This window comes from Phaseolus vulgaris, chromosome 5, assembly GCF_000499845.2.
Source record: "Phaseolus vulgaris cultivar G19833 chromosome 5, P. vulgaris v2.0, whole genome shotgun sequence".
Lineage (NCBI taxonomy): Eukaryota > Viridiplantae > Streptophyta > Magnoliopsida > Fabales > Fabaceae > Phaseolus > Phaseolus vulgaris.
The window spans coordinates 39,939,918-39,959,914 of NC_023755.2; the positions used below are offsets into that span (position 1 = coordinate 39,939,918).

A 19,997-nucleotide genomic window follows, 5' to 3' on the forward strand; every position below is an offset into this window, starting at 1 on the left:
GAGACGGTGTTTCACATACTCATTTCAGAACAAAAACACTCATTTTTGTTGTTTTCGTATTCTTTCATTCTTTTGCCTTCAACACCAAGCAACACAACTACTTGAAGAAGAAGAAGAAGAAGAAGAAGAGAGAAGAAAGGGTGTGGCGGGTAACCGCGAGAAACTGAGAGAATGGAGGGAAGCGATATATACAGAGCGAGTAACAGTATGCGAGCGAGAAGTTCAACGGTTTGGAGAAACAACAGTGTGGAGGTTTTCTCAAGGTCTTCTCGCGAAGAGGATGACGAAGAAGCTCTCAAATGGGCTGCTCTTGAGAAGCTCCCCACCTACAACCGTCTCAGGAAAGGCTTGTTGACAGCATCCCATGGAGCTGCCAACGAAATCGACGTTGCTGATCTTGGCTACCAAGAGAGACACAAGCTCCTTGAGAGGTTGGTCAAGGTTGCTGAAGAGGACAATGAGTCCTTCTTGTTGAAACTCAAGGACCGTATTGACAGGTATATATTCTTACCTCAACGACCTTCTTCCTCACATAACTCGTTTATTCTTACACTCTCTTTCTGCTTCTTACAGAGTTGGACTCGACATTCCCACCATTGAAGTTCGATACGAGCACCTCAAGATTGAAGCAGAGGCTTTTGTTGGAGGCAGAGCTTTGCCCTCTTTCATCAACTCTGCTACTAATGTCATTGAGGTACCTACGGAATAATGCCTCCTTTCACTTCCTGTTCTTTTTCTCTTTTCTTCTACAATTACTCTCTCGACCCAACTCAACACGCCTTTTCTTCTACAATTATTTGATCTTGCAGGGATTTCTTAACTTTCTCCATATCCTCCCCAGCAGAAAGAAACACGTTACTATTCTCAAAGATGTGAGCGGGGTTATCAAACCTCGCAGGATGACTCTGCTTTTGGGTCCTCCGAGTTCAGGAAAGACCACACTCCTCTTGGCCTTGTCAGGAAAACTTGATAAAAGTCTTCAGGTCAGACACAAATCTATTATTACTATTTTTTCTTTGAAAACGAAAGTAGAAAGAAAGACTAACATGAATACCGATGTGTTTGTTGTTCAGGTATCTGGAAAAGTGACTTACAATGGGCATGAACTGAACGAGTTTGTACCCCAGAGAACCGCTGCTTACATCAGCCAGCATGATGTTCACATTGGAGAAATGACTGTGAGGGAAACCTTGGCTTTCTCAGCAAGGTGCCAAGGGGTTGGATCACGTTATGGTCAGTTCCCCTTCACCACCCCTCTCTTACCTTTTCAAACTCTAATTTAACATCTATTCACTCTAACCCATCATCATTTACTTTTTCTGAATCCACAGACATGCTGTCTGAATTGTCTAGAAGGGAGAAAGCGGCAAATATCAAGCCTGACCCAGATCTTGATGTCTACATGAAGGTCAGCAAATAACAAAACCAAAACAAGAAAGTATATATATACCATCTTTGCACTGCATCTGATTGTCTTTTGATATAACAGGCAACTGCAACTGCAGGCCAGGAGTCAAGCATAGTGACAGATTATACAATGAAGGTAATGAATGCTTAAACAAACAAGGTTCAATTCAATTATGTGATGACATGTGCTAGTGTTTGCTACGATGACCAACAAAGATACTGAACTGGTCGACTGTGTAACTTGGCAGATTCTGGGGTTGGATATATGTGCTGATACCATGGTGGGGGATGAAATGTTGCGTGGGATTTCTGGAGGACAGAGGAAGCGTGTTACTACAGGAGAGATGTTGGTTGGACCAGCAAATGCTTTATTCATGGATGAAATCTCCACCGGGTTGGACAGTTCCACCACATTTCAGATTGTGAGTTGTCTGAGGCAATATGTCCACATTCTGAATGGAACTGCTGTGATATCTTTGCTCCAGCCAGCACCTGAGACTTACGACCTTTTTGACGACATTATCTTAATCTCCGACGGCCAAGTGGTTTACCATGGCCCTCGTGAGTATGTTCTGGACTTCTTTGAATCCATGGGTTTCAGATGTCCCGAGAGGAAAGGTGCTGCTGACTTCCTTCAAGAAGTGACTTCCAAAAAAGATCAAGCACAGTACTGGGTGCGCAGAGATCAACCATACAGATTTGTGACAGTTACTCAATTTGCTGAGGCATTTCAATCATTCCATATTGGTAGGAAACTTGGTCAGGAGCTTGCAGTTTCATTTGACAAGACCAAGAGCCACCCTGCTGCATTGACCACTAAGAAGTTTGGTATCAACAAGAAGGAGCTGTTAAAGGCTAACTTCTCAAGGGAGTATTTGCTCATGAAAAGGAATTCATTTGTGTACATCTTCAAGCTATGTCAGGTTGGTGATTGTTTTATATCAAGAAAAACTCTACACCCTAGTTCATTTGCATGTCTATGAATCTATGATCATCATTTTTAATTGCTTTTGATGATGCTTTTCAGCTTTTCATCATGGCGTTGATTGCATTGACGCTGTTCTTCCGAACGGAGATGGACCATGACAGTCTTGATGGTGCTGGTGTTTATGCTGGTGCCATATTTTTTACAATAATAACGGTTATGTTTAATGGAATGGCTGAGATTTCCATGACCATTGCCAAGCTTCCTGTTTTCTACAAGCAGCGAGATCTTCTGTTCTTTCCCTCTTGGGCTTATGCTATTCCTTCGTGGATTCTCAAGATTCCGGTTACTATAGCAGAAGTGGCTCTTTGGGTATTCCTGACCTACTATGTTATTGGATATGATCCCAATGTGGGGAGGTAAAGAAACTAACTGGTTTGAGTTGTTTGAAGCTTGTGAATGTTGCCTCTTCTACTAATTTGCATTGTACTTATGATCTGAGTTCTTTAATTTGGGTGGTGCAGGCTCTTCAAGCAGTACCTCATCCTACTACTTATCAGTCAGATGGCTTCTTCATTATTCCGAGCCATTGCAGCACTCGGTAGAAACATGATTGTCGCCAACACGTTTGGATCCTTTTCGGTTCTCACTCTTCTTACATTGGGCGGTTTCATTCTGTCAAAAAGTAAGTCTAATTAACACAAACATGCTATTGAAAAATTGTCGCATTTCTAATTATGATAAAACATAAGCTAATGCTTGGTCGTTCTGTTTCCAATGAAACAGGGGATATCAAAAAATGGTGGATTTGGGGTTTCTGGATTTCACCTCTGATGTATGGGCAGAATGCTCTGATGACAAATGAATTTCTTGGAAACAGCTGGCACAACGTAATTTCTTGATTAATGAAATTGTATGCTAGTGCTTCTTTGGTCAAGGAAAGTTTGATTCTAATTTCTTTTCTATCTAATTACAGGATACCCACAATTTAGGACTTGATTATCTGGATTCTCGCGCGTTCTTCAAAGATGCATATTGGTATTGGCTTGGTCTTGGGGCATTGGTTGGGTTTGTGCTCTTTTTCAACGTGGTGTTTGGTTTTGCTCTAGATTTCCTTGGCCGTGAGTACTTTTCACATCATTTGTACTTTAAAATTCTGTCATAAATGCAATTCAAGGTCTTACTGATAAGTATGCCTCCGAATGTGAATGCAGCATTTGATAAGCCACAAGCAGTGATAGCTGAAGAACCAACTCATGAAGGAAGCCCCGCAGAAGTTGAATTACCACGCATAGGTGAGTTATGCTCACTCATATTCAATACTAAACCACAGGCATATACTCCTTTATCATCACCAATTCGTATTATATTCCAAGACGTTGAACATATTTTTCAAATGTCCTGCAGAAACGGGAAAAGATGGTTCTGTTGTGGAATCCAGCCATGGAAAGAAAAAAGGAATGGTTCTTCCTTTTGAACCACATTCCATCACCTTTGATGAAGTCGTATACTCAGTTGACATGCCACAGGTAAATCACATTCCATGTTATTGGGTTTGTAGCAGTGAGTGAGTGACTTCATTTTAACACTTCTTCAGCCAGAAAAAAAAAAAATTGATTTCTAACTCCCTTGATTTTCACTTGCAGGAAATGAAGGAACAAGGTGTACAAGAGGACAAACTGGTGCTTCTGAAGGGTGTTAGTGGTGCATTCAGGCCTGGTGTTCTCACAGCCTTGATGGGTGTGAGTGGTGCTGGTAAGACCACGTTGATGGATGTTCTGGCTGGTAGGAAAACCGGTGGATATATCGAAGGAAACATCAAAATTTCTGGGTACCCTAAGAAGCAAGAAACATTTGCTCGTATCTCTGGATACTGTGAGCAAAATGATATCCATTCACCTCATGTTACAGTTTACGAGTCCTTGCTCTACTCAGCATGGCTACGTTTACCTTCAAGTGTTGATTCCAAAACCAGAAAGGTTAGTTAGTAAGAACTGAGAAAAGTAAAAACGCTTTAACTTTAAGTTCTTAGAGGCTGATTGTTTGAACTCTTTGGATTTGACAAATGGTTGCATGCATGCAGATGTTCATTGAGGAAGTCATGGAATTGGTGGAGCTTAACCCATTGAGGAACTCGCTGGTTGGATTGCCCGGTGTGAGTGGACTCTCTACTGAACAGCGGAAGAGGCTGACTATTGCGGTTGAATTGGTGGCTAATCCTTCCATAATTTTCATGGATGAGCCTACTTCTGGGCTAGATGCAAGAGCTGCTGCTATTGTTATGAGAACAGTCAGAAACACTGTGGACACTGGAAGAACTGTGGTGTGCACCATCCATCAACCCAGCATTGACATATTTGAAGCATTTGATGAGGTGAGTGCCAAAAATGACAAATGAAAACGTCTCTTACTTGGTTTCTCTCCCTCCTAGGCTTGAATCTAACATGATGTCTTTTTGTGTGATTCCAGCTATTCCTAATGAAGCGTGGAGGACAGGAAATATATGTCGGCCCACTGGGTCGTCATTCTAGTCATCTGATCAAGTATTTTGAGGTAACATCATAGTTTAATTATGAAGTGAAGGACCATGATTCTTCAGAGTAAATACTAAATTTTTGCAATGATTTTTCCACTGTCCAGAGCATTGACGGGGTGAGCAAAATCAAAGACGGATATAACCCGGCTACTTGGATGTTGGAAGTTACAACCACAGCTCAAGAGCTTGGTTTGGGCGTTGATTTCACTGACTTATACAGGAACTCTGATCTATATAGGTAGGGAAACGCAAGTGGATATGAATTTACTAAGTTTTCTTGATTCTCATAATGCTTATTTGAGTTTTTTCATGACTTTTCAGGAGAAACAAGCAGCTTATACAAGAATTGGGTCAGCCTGCTCCTGGTTCAAAGGATCTTTATTTCCCTACTCAATTCTCTCAGAACTTCTTTGTCCAATGCCAAGCTTGCTTATGGAAACAACGTTGGTCATATTGGCGTAATCCACCATACACTGCTGTGAGGTTTTTCTTCACAACTTTCATAGCCATAATGTTTGGAACCATGTTCTGGGACCTCGGAGGCAAACGGTAAGTCAAATAAATTCTTACTATTTCTCACCACCAAAAGTAATATATGGTGTGACACCTTCCAAATTCCTCTAGAGTTCTGATTCATGTGGTGCTTTTACAGCTCAACAAGAGGAGACCTGATGAATGCTCTCGGTTCAATGTACACTGCTGTTCTCTTCCTTGGAGTACAAAATTCTTCTTCCGTACAGCCAGTGGTGGCAGTTGAAAGGACTGTCTTCTACAGAGAAAAAGCTGCCGGAATGTATTCTGCCTTACCCTATGCATTTTCACAGGTAACTCACATGTCATAACATAACATCATCGTTACTTATTTATTGTTTTACCTACATTACTTACTAGTACTTTAGTTTGCATATGTGTGTGTACATTAACTATGTTAAGTGACCAAGAAACTAACAAACTGGTACTTTTTTTTGTCTCAGATTCTGGTGGAGCTACCCTATATCTTTACTCAAGCGGTGACATACGGTGTAATAGTTTATGCCATGATCGGATTTGAGTGGACTGCAGAGAAATTCTTTTGGTATCTGTTTTTCATGTACTTCACACTGCTGTACTTCACCTTCTACGGCATGATGGGTGTGGCAGTGACACCAAACCACCATGTTGCTTCCATTGTGTCGGCTGCATTCTATGCAATTTGGAATCTCTTCTCAGGATTTGTTGTTGCAAGACCTGTGAGTTGCTTGTTGCCACCCTGCTTTTGAATTAATAATACACTGAGAAATGCATGAATATAGAGTGAATATATGTGGTATGGTTTCAAATGGTATGATTATAATAATAATGTTGTTGTTTTGTATTTTGAACAGAGCATCCCAATATGGTGGAGATGGTACTATTGGGCATGCCCAGTGGCTTGGACCTTATATGGATTGGTTGGATCTCAGTTTGGAGATGTAATGGAGCTAATGGAGGCTGAAGGTAACAAGACTGTGAAAGCTTTCATAGAAGACAGTTATGGTATCAAACATGACTTCATTGGAGTTGCTGCTGTTGTGGTTGCTGGCATTGCAGTTCTCTTTGGATTTACTTTTGCTGTTGCAATCAAGACCTTCAACTTCCAAAAGAGATAGACAAATAGAGAGTAGATTTTTCCAACTTCAAATATTCTTTATATTTTCCCTCTTTTTTTCCCCTTGTTTTTAATTTCTCCCTAAACTTGTAATGTTTTGTTTGTATCTATAGTTTGTGTGCAACACCTGCCAATTGAAGGCTTGTACTTAAAAAAATGTATGTATGATGAGTTTTTAGATTTCTATCTCCAACTTGTACCTTAAATTTAGTTTGATTCATCAACTGCATCATACATCATCCACCATCACACCAACAAGTTGGTGTTGAACTTAATTGATTCTCTTGAATTTAATTGCACAAACAAAATAAATAAAAATAGAATAACATTATATTTCAACACTTCCTATCAAGTTGAAACTTATAAATCATATGCACTAATCTTAGAACATAAAAACTGAGCATTAGGTGCTTCTAGAGATTTAGTTAGAATGTTTATGAGTTGTTCACTAGAGTTGGCAAACTTTTTCTCTATCTAACAAAATGATAATTAATCTCCATATGTTTAATTCTCTCTCTTATCAGATTTGATAAGTTCATTTATTAGTCACTACAAAAATAATTTTAATTAATGCATGTGAATCTAATATTGAATATGTACTCATATGAGTGAGTCTAGTTGTATTAACGAGTTTGACTATATGAGTGAGTCTGATTGTATTATTGGGCCTGACGGTATCAATGTGTCAAAATGTAGATGTGATGAACATATATTTATTCACACTCAATAATTTTAATCATGAATTATTTGACTATAATAATAAATAAATCTATTATTTTAATTAATATTCATATAATTGAGTTTATTTGGGTTTTAACTATTATTTTTGTGTTTTTAGAGTAAATGGTAAGGAAGCGTCTACAAAATACAAGAAATCTGGAGAGTTGGAAACTTTTTAACAAAATCTAAACTACAATATTTTTCCAAGATCCTTGGAGTAGAAAAGCCTATAAAAAGACACAAGTCTCAAAGAGAAAGAGAGAGCTTCATAGGATTTTCTTAGTTTCTTTTCTTCTTTGTAATTCTTTTGCCTCCGCATGGAAAGCTAAACCTTTTGGTTGATTTCTTTGTGATTCCCTATTGAGTTTTAAGGTTTTAATCAATAAAAGTTTCATTTTTAAATTCTTTATAGCAGGTGTTTTTATTGTCTAATCTCCTACAAAACTAGTTTTTGTGAGAGGTTGTACTTGAACGCATGATTAAGAGTCTTCATTATCTTAAACTTTGATTTCTTAGTTAGTTCGTATTGTTCTAGTTAATTTATTGGGCACATGATTCAAGAGAGAGGAGATAAGCATTCTTATGGAGTATACGCATGAAACAAAATGGGTATTGATTAAACCAGTAGACGCATGATTTACTAATGAGTTTCAGTTGAAGCAGATTGGCGCATGTTCAATTTGATTTAGCTCTGTTAGAGGATTGATAAATAAATAATCTTTAGATAACTTGTGAGGAATTCTGGAAGAACTTGAGAGTCAATCTGAATTCTTTATTGATTTAAATCATCATTTATATTTTCTCGCTTAACGATCATAATCCCTTTTGCTTTACTATTATTGAAAATTTTCCCTTGCCACTTAAAGCACAAGGAATTAAGAGATTCTTCTTTATTCCATTTTTCCATGCTTGTCCATCACTTCTTTATACCAATTAATTTTCTCCCAAGGTAAGTGGTTCTCCAGGTTCCATCTTTTTCTCTTTCTATGGTGAGAAATGTGACTTCGAATCATTTTTTAAAGAGATGTATAATTGTTTAAACCTTTCTTGTGAAATATTCCTAGAATCACTATTATTCTTTCATATGAAAATATTTGAGCATAGTATTATGTCTTATGAAATGCTTTATGAGAATTTCTGAAATTTATCTTTACTTTGAAGTTAAAACATAGCTTCTAGTATGATAATTTTTTTTTTGTATAATTCATATTTCACAAGTTAGAAAAGAAATTGTAAGTATGCTTATAGAAAACATATCACTCAAATAGCATTCAAATATCCATCTATGAATAACTTTGAGAGGATATGATAACCCCTAGGTTTGAATTCCCTAGGGGTATAAATATCAAGAATTCATGGCACAGAAGAAAGGGACACATCTCATAATATTTTAGCTCAACATTATGTCAATAGCACGAAAAAAAAAAGTTAAAGAGATTTTTTAGAGACAAACACACTTTACTATTTCTTGAGTTAAATTCAATTACTCCTATATATTTTCTTTTATTGCTTTTGAAATACCAACTTGTGAAATGTTTAATGATCAATTTATTTACTGTATGTTATGTCACCACTCATTGAGTTAATCTCACATAATTTTATATATTTCAGATGAACATGTTCAAAGGTAAGTTATAAAATACAAAATAACTTTTTGAGTTTCATGCAACTTATGAGTTGTTTAGTTAGCTTTTTGTAGAGATAGTTGTATTAATTTTCACTTTTGTAAACTAATATATATAGTTAAATGGATCAACTTTTAGTTTGGTTTTGTACTAAATATCTAGGAACGTAAATGTATAACAAAGTAGTACATGACCCGTGCTAACGCACGATACTTTTATAAAAATTTCAATTTAAAAAAAATAAGAAAAATTACAAGTGTTTGGTATTATATCAAATCTGGCATTATAAAACACAATGTAAGTCCTGCAATTATTAAGAATTTGAAATAGTTAGAAGAAATAAAAATTAGATGCAAGAAGGATAATTGAAATTAATAAATATGAAATTGACAAAACATAAAAAAATGAAAATGAAATGAGACATGACAAATATTTTGTGATTATAATATGAATAAGAATGATTTATTCTCAAATTTGTGTTAATTTCAATATTTTAGAAGAAAATGGAGATAAAAAAGGCTAAAAGAGAATAAACAAGATGGAAAGAGAAAGTTGGAATGTTCAAAACTCGCCCAAACCAACTCAATACAGAGGAACTCGTCCATACAGGTTTACTAGAGAAGTTGAGTTTTTTCTCGTCAAACTCGTCCAAGCAATTTATAACTCGCAAAGGCGGGAAGTTACATAACCCAAGTCCAACTAGGTTAAATATGAGGCATGTGACATAACCCTAGACATCATTGAGAGAATAAAAGGAGATATAAAACCCTAAAGGCAATTGTCAAGGAGAAACATCATGAATCTTCTTTTCTTGCTTTTCATGCTTGTAATGGCCAACATGAGTTTAAACTCTTATGTATTGAGGTGATATTTAATCACAATATTTTGTTCTTGATGGATGATAGGTATTGTCATTTTATTCTTAATGCTTGTTTTATCATGATTTTTATCCTTAAATTTGATTGAAAAGTACTTATAAGTATCTGACATAAATGATAATGCTTAACATGTTTGAATGTTAGGAATAGATTTGAAATGTTAATTACTATCAACATTTGTTCGTAACGATAAGGATTTCTTATATATATGCAAGAAATTAATATTTACGAGACTATCTTAATAATTTTATATGCGGGAGGAATTAATATAAATGAATTTTATATGGGAATCAATATCAATCAAAGATTGAATATTACATGTTTTTCAATATACAAAAGAGTGATAAGGATGAACCTCAATCCCAATTTTCCAAATTGAATCAAACAACTCTTTATTTCCTTTATTTACATTCTTGCAATCTCATACACAACAAACTTCCAACAAAATTTTACTTATTGTTTTTTGTTTACTAAAATTGTTCCTTGTAGGTTCGATATTTGTCCTTAGGGACAAATTTATTATTTCTAACACAATATACTTGTCGTGAAATAATCATCAACTATAAATCAAAACGCAAAGATTGATTTTAGAAACTCTCTTGTGTGTTAGACCGTCTATCGCAAAAACAAAGACTAGATCGTCTAATGCAAAGATGAAGACTAGATTTAATGCAAAGACAAAGACTAGACTATCTAGCAGGTTGTCCTTTGAGATCGTCTAACACATTTTTTTTATGAGATCGTCTAACAGTTTGAGTTCCATCAAGACCATCTAACAAGTCCAACATAAAGAGATAATCTAACATGTTTAACGTAATGAGTATGTCTAACATGTTTTGCACATTGAGACCATCTCAAAGGTTAATCAATGTGAGACCGTCTAACAGTTGTACTCTAATACCTACACATTAAGAACTTTGTTATAACTTTAACACATTTTATAGTGTTTGTTATCATCAAAACTAGGTCTTAACAATATATATTTGTTTCATTTGTGTTATACAATCTAGAATATGATAATTGTTCTCAATTCCACTTGTCTTTTATAATATGATAAGAGAGAATTTAAATATAAGCAATTTTCTTTCATCATATATTTTTCTATGATGAGTTCTCACTTCCACTTGTCTTTTATAATATGATAAGAGAAAATTTAAACATAAGCATAAGAAAAAAAATAAATTATCATATCTTTTTGTATGATGAGAAATAAATCCTTGGATGAGACTCTAACTCATGTAGCATGCTGTACTTCAAAGTCAAGAGTAGACAAGCACTCCATATACTTTTTAATCATATGATTCTTTAAGTTCAAATTGTACAACCAATACAATACTGTTCTATCTTGAAAAAATTAAAATTAGACAATGATTACGAATTACATATAATTTTGAAGTTAAATTATTTTGCTCTCATATTATTAATTATATTAATCTAATTACTTATTTAATAATTTTACGTTATATCATTTTATTTATTTCATATATTGAATAAATGAAAAAATTATTGTTCTTTTAGCATGTTATTGATATTGGTTAAAAAAACCTTAGTGACTATATGAGTATAGGAGATGTTTTATCCCCCAAGGACTTGAACCAAAAATCTTATTTTAGTATACAAAGTTCAACACCATTTGGACTACTAACTTGTTGGTGTGATGGTGGATGATGTATGATGCAGTTGATGAATCAAACTAAATTTAAGGTACAAGTTGGAGATAGAAATCTAAAAACTCATCATACATACATTTTTTTAAGTACAAGCCTTCAATTGGCAGGTGTTGCACACAAACTATAGATACAAACAAAACATTACAAGTTTAGGGAGAAATTAAAAACAAGGGGAAAAAAAGAGGGAAAATATAAAGAATATTTGAAGTTGGAAAAATCTACTCTCTATTTGTCTATCTCTTTTGGAAGTTGAAGGTCTTGATTGCAACAGCAAAAGTAAATCCAAAGAGAACTGCAATGCCAGCAACCACAACAGCAGCAACTCCAATGAAGTCATGTTTGATACCATAACTGTCTTCTATGAAAGCTTTCACAGTCTTGTTACCTTCAGCCTCCATTAGCTCCATTACATCTCCAAACTGAGATCCAACCAATCCATATAAGGTCCAAGCCACTGGGCATGCCCAATAGTACCATCTCCACCATATTGGGATGCTCTGTTCAAAATACAAAACAACAACATTATTATTATAATCATACCATTTGAAACCATACCACATATATTCACTCTATATTCATGCATTTCTCAGTGTATTATTAATTCAAAAGCAGGGTGGCAACAAGCAACTCACAGGTCTTGCAACAACAAATCCTGAGAAGAGATTCCAAATTGCATAGAATGCAGCCGACACAATGGAAGCAACATGGTGGTTTGGTGTCACTGCCACACCCATCATGCCGTAGAAGGTGAAGTACAGCAGTGTGAAGTACATGAAAAACAGATACCAAAAGAATTTCTCTGCAGTCCACTCAAATCCGATCATGGCATAAACTATTACACCGTATGTCACCGCTTGAGTAAAGATATAGGGTAGCTCCACCAGAATCTGAGACAAAAAAAAGTACCAGTTTGTTAGTTTCTTGGTCACTTAACATAGTTAATGTACACACACATATGCAAACTAAAGTACTAGTAAGTAATGTAGGTAAAACAATAAATAAGTAACGATGATGTTATGTTATGACATGTGAGTTACCTGTGAAAATGCATAGGGTAAGGCAGAATACATTCCGGCAGCTTTTTCTCTGTAGAAGACAGTCCTTTCAACTGCCACCACTGGCTGTACGGAAGAAGAATTTTGTACTCCAAGGAAGAGAACAGCAGTGTACATTGAACCGAGAGCATTCATCAGGTCTCCTCTTGTTGAGCTGTAAAAGCACCACATGAATCAGAACTCTAGAGGAATTTGGAAGGTGTCACACCATATATTACTTTTGGTGGTGAGAAATAGTAAGAATTTATTTGACTTACCGTTTGCCTCCGAGGTCCCAGAACATGGTTCCAAACATTATGGCTATGAAAGTTGTGAAGAAAAACCTCACAGCAGTGTATGGTGGATTACGCCAATATGACCAACGTTGTTTCCATAAGCAAGCTTGGCATTGGACAAAGAAGTTCTGAGAGAATTGAGTAGGGAAATAAAGATCCTTTGAACCAGGAGCAGGCTGACCCAATTCTTGTATAAGCTGCTTGTTTCTCCTGAAAAGTCATGAAAAAACTCAAATAAGCATTATGAGAATCAAGAAAACTTAGTAAATTCATATCCACTTGCGTTTCCCTACCTATATAGATCAGAGTTCCTGTATAAGTCAGTGAAATCAACGCCCAAACCAAGCTCTTGAGCTGTGGTTGTAACTTCCAACATCCAAGTAGCCGGGTTATATCCGTCTTTGATTTTGCTCACCCCGTCAATGCTCTGGACAGTGGAAAAATCATTGCAAAAATTTAGTATTTACTCTGAAGAATCATGGTCCTTCACTTCATAATTAAACTATGATGTTACCTCAAAATACTTGATCAGATGACTAGAATGACGACCCAGTGGGCCGACATATATTTCCTGTCCTCCACGCTTCATTAGGAATAGCTGGAATCACACAAAAAGACATCATGTTAGATTCAAGCCTAGGAGGGAGAGAAACCAAGTAAGAGACGTTTTCATTTGTCATTTTTGGCACTCACCTCATCAAATGCTTCAAATATGTCAATGCTGGGTTGATGGATGGTGCACACCACAGTTCTTCCAGTGTCCACAGTGTTTCTGACTGTTCTCATAACAATAGCAGCAGCTCTTGCATCTAGCCCAGAAGTAGGCTCATCCATGAAAATTATGGAAGGATTAGCCACCAATTCAACCGCAATAGTCAGCCTCTTCCGCTGTTCAGTAGAGAGTCCACTCACACCGGGCAATCCAACCAGCGAGTTCCTCAATGGGTTAAGCTCCACCAATTCCATGACTTCCTCAATGAACATCTGCATGCATGCAACCATTTGTCAAATCCAAAGAGTTCAAACAATCAGCCTCTAAGAACTTAAAGTTAAAGCGTTTTTACTTTTCTCAGTTCTTACTAACTAACCTTTCTGGTTTTGGAATCAACACTTGAAGGTAAACGTAGCCATGCTGAGTAGAGCAAGGACTCGTAAACTGTAACATGAGGTGAATGGATATCATTTTGCTCACAGTATCCAGAGATACGAGCAAATGTTTCTTGCTTCTTAGGGTACCCAGAAATTTTGATGTTTCCTTCGATATATCCACCGGTTTTCCTACCAGCCAGAACATCCATCAACGTGGTCTTACCAGCACCACTCACACCCATCAAGGCTGTGAGAACACCAGGCCTGAATGCACCACTAACACCCTTCAGAAGCACCAGTTTGTCCTCTTGTACACCTTGTTCCTTCATTTCCTGCAAGTGAAAATCAAGGGAGTTAGAAATCAATTTTTTTTTTTTCTGGCTGAAGAAGTGTTAAAATGAAGTCACTCACTCACTGCTACAAACCCAATAACATGGAATGTGATTTACCTGTGGCATGTCAACTGAGTATACGACTTCATCAAAGGTGATGGAATGTGGTTCAAAAGGAAGAACCATTCCTTTTTTCTTTCCATGGCTGGATTCCACAACAGAACCATCTTTTCCCGTTTCTGCAGGACATTTGAAAAATATGTTCAACGTCTTGGAATATAATACGAATTGGTGATGATAAAGGAGTATATGCCTGTGGTTTAGTATTGAATATGAGTGAGCATAACTCACCTATGCGTGGTAATTCAACTTCTGCGGGGCTTCCTTCATGAGTTGGTTCTTCAGCTATCACTGCTTGTGGCTTATCAAATGCTGCATTCACATTCGGAGGCATACTTATCAGTAAGACCTTGAATTGCATTTATGACAGAATTTTAAAGTACAAATGATGTGAAAAGTACTCACGGCCAAGGAAATCTAGAGCAAAACCAAACACCACGTTGAAAAAGAGCACAAACCCAACCAATGCCCCAAGACCAAGCCAATACCAATATGCATCTTTGAAGAACGCGCGAGAATCCAGATAATCAAGTCCTAAATTGTGGGTATCCTGTAATTAGATAGAAAAGAAATTAGAATCAAACTTTCCTTGACCAAAGAAGCACTAGCATACAATTTCATTAATCAAGAAATTACGTTGTGCCAGCTGTTTCCAAGAAATTCATTTGTCATCAGAGCATTCTGCCCATACATCAGAGGTGAAATCCAGAAACCCCAAATCCACCATTTTTTGATATCCCCTGTTTCATTGGAAACAGAACGACCAAGCATTAGCTTATGTTTTATCATAATTAGAAATGCGACAATTTTTCAATAGCATGTTTGTGTTAATTAGACTTACTTTTTGACAGAATGAAACCGCCCAATGTAAGAAGAGTGAGAACCGAAAAGGATCCAAACGTGTTGGCGACAATCATGTTTCTACCGAGTGCTGCAATGGCTCGGAATAATGAAGAAGCCATCTGACTGATAAGTAGTAGGATGAGGTACTGCTTGAAGAGCCTGCACCACCCAAATTAAAGAACTCAGATCATAAGTACAATGCAAATTAGTAGAAGAGGCAACATTCACAAGCTTCAAACAACTCAAACCAGTTAGTTTCTTTACCTCCCCACATTGGGATCATATCCAATAACATAGTAGGTCAGGAATACCCAAAGAGCCACTTCTGCTATAGTAACCGGAATCTTGAGAATCCACGAAGGAATAGCATAAGCCCAAGAGGGAAAGAACAGAAGATCTCGCTGCTTGTAGAAAACAGGAAGCTTGGCAATGGTCATGGAAATCTCAGCCATTCCATTAAACATAACCGTTATTATTGTAAAAAATATGGCACCAGCATAAACACCAGCACCATCAAGACTGTCATGGTCCATCTCCGTTCGGAAGAACAGCGTCAATGCAATCAACGCCATGATGAAAAGCTGAAAAGCATCATCAAAAGCAATTAAAAATGATGATCATAGATTCATAGACATGCAAATGAACTAGGGTGTAGAGTTTTTCTTGATATAAAACAATCACCAACCTGACATAGCTTGAAGATGTACACAAATGAATTCCTTTTCATGAGCAAATACTCCCTTGAGAAGTTAGCCTTTAACAGCTCCTTCTTGTTGATACCAAACTTCTTAGTGGTCAATGCAGCAGGGTGGCTCTTGGTCTTGTCAAATGAAACTGCAAGCTCCTGACCAAGTTTCCTACCAATATGGAATGATTGAAATGCCTCAGCAAATTGAGTAACTGTCACAAATCTGTATGGTTGATCTCTGCGCACCCAGTACTGTGCTTGATCTTTTTTGGAAGTCACTTCTTGAAGGAAGTCAGCAGCACCTTTCCTCTCGGGACATCTGAAACCCATGGATTCAAAGAAGTCCAGAACATACTCACGAGGGCCATGGTAAACCACTTGGCCGTCGGAGATTAAGATAATGTCGTCAAAAAGGTCGTAAGTCTCAGGTGCTGGCTGGAGCAAAGATATCACAGCAGTTCCATTCAGAATGTGGACATATTGCCTCAGACAACTCACAATCTGAAATGTGGTGGAACTGTCCAACCCGGTGGAGATTTCATCCATGAATAAAGCATTTGCTGGTCCAACCAACATCTCTCCTGTAGTAACACGCTTCCTCTGTCCTCCAGAAATCCCACGCAACATTTCATCCCCCACCATGGTATCAGCACATATATCCAACCCCAGAATCTGCCAAGTTACACAGTCGACCAGTTCAGTATCTTTGTTGGTCATCGTAGCAAACACTAGCACATGTCATCACATAATTGAATTGAACCTTGTTTGTTTAAGCATTCATTACCTTCATTGTATAATCTGTCACTATGCTTGACTCCTGGCCTGCAGTTGCAGTTGCCTGTTATATCAAAAGACAATCAGATGCAGTGCAAAGATGGTATATATATACTTTCTTGTTTTGGTTTTGTTATTTGCTGACCTTCATGTAGACATCAAGATCTGGGTCAGGCTTGATATTTGCCGCTTTCTCCCTTCTAGACAATTCAGACAGCATGTCTGTGGATTCAGAAAAAGTAAATGATGATGGGTTAGAGTGAATAGATGTTAAATTAGAGTTTGAAAAGGTAAGAGAGGGGTGGTGAAGGGGAACTGACCATAACGTGATCCAACCCCTTGGCACCTTGCTGAGAAAGCCAAGGTTTCCCTCACAGTCATTTCTCCAATGTGAACATCATGCTGGCTGATGTAAGCAGCGGTTCTCTGGGGTACAAACTCGTTCAGTTCATGCCCATTGTAAGTCACTTTTCCAGATACCTGAACAACAAACACATCGGTATTCATGTTAGTCTTTCTTTCTACTTTCGTTTTCAAAGAAAAAATAGTAATAATAGATTTGTGTCTGACCTGAAGACTTTTATCAAGTTTTCCTGACAAGGCCAAGAGGAGTGTGGTCTTTCCTGAACTCGGAGGACCCAAAAGCAGAGTCATCCTGCGAGGTTTGATAACCCCGCTCACATCTTTGAGAATAGTAACGTGTTTCTTTCTGCTGGGGAGGATATGGAGAAAGTTAAGAAATCCCTGCAAGATCAAATAATTGTAGAAGAAAAGGCGTGTTGAGTTGGGTCGAGAGAGTAATTGTAGAAGAAAAGAGAAAAAGAACAGGAAGTGAAAGGAGGCATTATTCCGTAGGTACCTCAATGACATTAGTAGCAGAGTTGATGAAAGAGGGCAAAGCTCTGCCTCCAACAAAAGCCTCTGCTTCAATCTTGAGGTGCTCGTATCGAACTTCAATGGTGGGAATGTCGAGTCCAACTCTGTAAGAAGCAGAAAGAGAGTGTAAGAATAAACGAGTTATGTGAGGAAGAAGGTCGTTGAGGTAAGAATATATACCTGTCAATACGGTCCTTGAGTTTCAACAAGAAGGACTCATTGTCCTCTTCAGCAACCTTGACCAACCTCTCAAGGAGCTTGTGTCTCTCTTGGTAGCCAAGATCAGCAACGTCGATTTCGTTGGCAGCTCCATGGGATGCTGTCAACAAGCCTTTCCTGAGACGGTTGTAGGTGGGGAGCTTCTCAAGAGCAGCCCATTTGAGAGCTTCTTCGTCATCCTCTTCGCGAGAAGACCTTGAGAAAACCTCCACACTGTTGTTTCTCCAAACCGTTGAACTTCTCGCTCGCATACTGTTACTCGCTCTGTATATATCGCTTCCCTCCATTCTCTCAGTTTCTCGCGGTTACCCGCCACACCCTTTCTTCTCTCTTCTTCTTCTTCTTCTTCTTCTTCAAGTAGTTGTGTTGCTTGGTGTTGAAGGCAAAAGAATGAAAGAATACGAAAACAACAAAAATGAGTGTTTTTGTTCTGAAATGAGTATGTGAAACACCGTCTCTCTCTCTCTCTATTTATACTCTTCACGTCAAAAACAACGGCGAATCATATTCATGAGTCAAACCTTTCAATTAAATGTTTAAATATTAATATTATTTTCTTTTATTTTCTTTATTACCACAAAAATCTCTATTAATTTCTTAATACACACTAATAAATGCCTGTTAAATCACCCCTTTCTTTAAAACCTCCTGTTATTAAATACGCATTAAATCTCCTCCTGCTTTAATATACACTAATAAATTTTCTAATCATTTTCTTGTACTATATCTTTATATAAAAATCAATTTAATAACTAACCAAATATTTTTTTTTAAAATAAGACCATACTAATTGCTCTTAATTAACGGATTAAAATAAGGCGGCTGAGCCCAGTAGTTCACGTTGGAATAATGATTAGTGATAATAACAGTAGTTGATAATGTGAATAATAATTGAGCAAAAATAATAAAATAATAAAAAACTAAAAAAAAAATAATGTGATTCAAAAGATTAGGATTATCCAAAAAAAAATATCTGGCGAGAAGACTTTTGAGCCGCAACTTTCGTTCTGACAAGACATGTCACCTTATTAAAATCAAGACACAAAGAAAACAGTGAAATCACCTAATAAATTACATCAGCAAAAACGTAAGTGAAAATTTCCATTTTTTTAATCTTGATTTAAAGAAAATAAATCACTGAAAGTTTGAATTTCGTTGTTATTGCCTTTGAGTCTTCGTTTCCTTAACATTGGCAAAACCAGAAAGAAACCATCAAAGCCTTGACTTGACTCTGGATTCATAAAAAATTTCTGAAATTGTTGAAAAAAAAAACACTGGTCCTTTGAATTTGAATGCTCCAAATTACCCATTAAGACAAGTTTCACTTTTTTCATAAAAGCAAAGAAGAATTATGAGAAAAATACAATAACAAATTAGCAATTACTTTTCTTTCTCAAAGGGTGGTGTTTGATGAAATCTTGTGATCATTGCAAAGCATTCATGAAGCACAGTGTGTTTTAAAATTGTTTATCCAGAAAAAGATGAAGCAAGTTGCAAGGGAATAAAGTAGGGTTTGTAACAGGAAAGCAGCCATGAAATTTGTTTGTTTAGAGAAAGTGTGTGAAAGAAGAAAGGTGAAGTTACCATTGAGCATGCCATTTGTTAAATCAAACAATAAATTGATTTTGACTCTTTCTCTTTTTTTTGCTTTCCCAACTAAATTCATTCATGGGATCTGGTTCCGTGGCTTGACCACTCACCATGTTCCTATTTTATATTGTCCTTTTCTTCTAGATCTTCTAGATGGGTTTTTTATTTCTTATAAAACTATGTTTGTTAATTTGGTTCTTTGAGAAAAAAAAATGTTTTTTTAGTACACACCAAACGAGACTAGACTGTATTGGAAGACATTGTGAATAACTATGGTGGGAAGGTGGCCATGGAGATTAATACTAAATTATTTGTCCATTTTCTTTGCCACCTCTTTTGAACCTTTTTCATAGACTTCATGAAGGGTGGTATTGTAATTTGTAATGTCTTGATTATGCTTTTTGTTTTACTAAAGTGGGTCAATTTTTTCAATTTTTCATTGAGATGAGGTTGTTTTTGAGAAAATTATGAATATAAAAAAATTGTCCTAAAATCGTGAAGAAATCGTTTTCACAATTGTTTTTTAGAAAATTATGGATATAAAGAAATCGTATTAATGTAACACGATTTTATTATGAAGAAATTATATATTTTTTTCATAATAAAGTCATACTATATTAATTTGATTTTGTCATGTAATTTTTAAAAAATAATCTCATAGAGTAAAATTGTTTATTTTTTAAATTTTAAATTTTAAACTCTAAAACTCTTTATTCATTGTAACTCGTTGATGGTAGGAACTTACAAC

At 36.5% G+C, this 19,997-nt stretch overlaps 2 protein-coding genes across 4 annotated transcripts; one reads left to right on the plus strand and one right to left on the minus strand.

Moving 5' to 3' along the window:
- Nucleotides 1-6,688, plus strand: LOC137835991 (pleiotropic drug resistance protein 1-like). Of its 2 annotated transcripts, XM_068644781.1 has the most exons (21): nucleotides 1-497; nucleotides 574-694; nucleotides 810-983; nucleotides 1,074-1,233; nucleotides 1,332-1,408; nucleotides 1,490-1,543; nucleotides 1,656-2,330; nucleotides 2,435-2,751; nucleotides 2,857-3,017; nucleotides 3,119-3,222; nucleotides 3,309-3,453; nucleotides 3,547-3,627; nucleotides 3,740-3,861; nucleotides 3,979-4,311; nucleotides 4,416-4,706; nucleotides 4,802-4,885; nucleotides 4,973-5,106; nucleotides 5,190-5,417; nucleotides 5,521-5,692; nucleotides 5,843-6,097; nucleotides 6,233-6,688. In XM_068644781.1, exons 1-21 carry the CDS (start codon nucleotides 172-174, stop codon nucleotides 6,494-6,496), a joined length of 4,278 nt encoding a protein of 1,425 aa, XP_068500882.1. In that variant the 5' UTR covers nucleotides 1-171; the 3' UTR covers nucleotides 6,497-6,688. The 2 variants fall into 2 exon arrangements, with proteins under 2 accessions (XP_068500882.1, XP_068500881.1); XM_068644780.1 differs by having other exon boundaries at nucleotides 16-497; nucleotides 810-1,233.
- A 4,741-nt stretch (nucleotides 6,689-11,429) lies between these two features.
- LOC137835992 (pleiotropic drug resistance protein 1-like) lies at nucleotides 11,430-18,117 on the minus strand. 2 transcript variants are annotated; one of them, XM_068644783.1, is made up of 21 exons: nucleotides 17,621-18,117; nucleotides 17,424-17,544; nucleotides 17,135-17,308; nucleotides 16,885-17,044; nucleotides 16,710-16,786; nucleotides 16,575-16,628; nucleotides 15,788-16,462; nucleotides 15,367-15,683; nucleotides 15,101-15,261; nucleotides 14,896-14,999; nucleotides 14,665-14,809; nucleotides 14,491-14,571; nucleotides 14,257-14,378; nucleotides 13,807-14,139; nucleotides 13,412-13,702; nucleotides 13,233-13,316; nucleotides 13,012-13,145; nucleotides 12,701-12,928; nucleotides 12,426-12,597; nucleotides 12,021-12,275; nucleotides 11,430-11,885 (listed from the first exon to the last, which is right to left on the minus strand). In XM_068644783.1, exons 1-21 carry the CDS (start codon nucleotides 17,944-17,946, stop codon nucleotides 11,622-11,624), a joined length of 4,278 nt encoding a protein of 1,425 aa, XP_068500884.1. In that variant the 5' UTR covers nucleotides 17,947-18,117; the 3' UTR covers nucleotides 11,430-11,621. The 2 variants fall into 2 exon arrangements, with proteins under 2 accessions (XP_068500884.1, XP_068500883.1); XM_068644782.1 differs by having other exon boundaries at nucleotides 16,885-17,308; nucleotides 17,621-18,102.
- Between the last annotated feature and the right edge of the window lie 1,880 nt (nucleotides 18,118-19,997).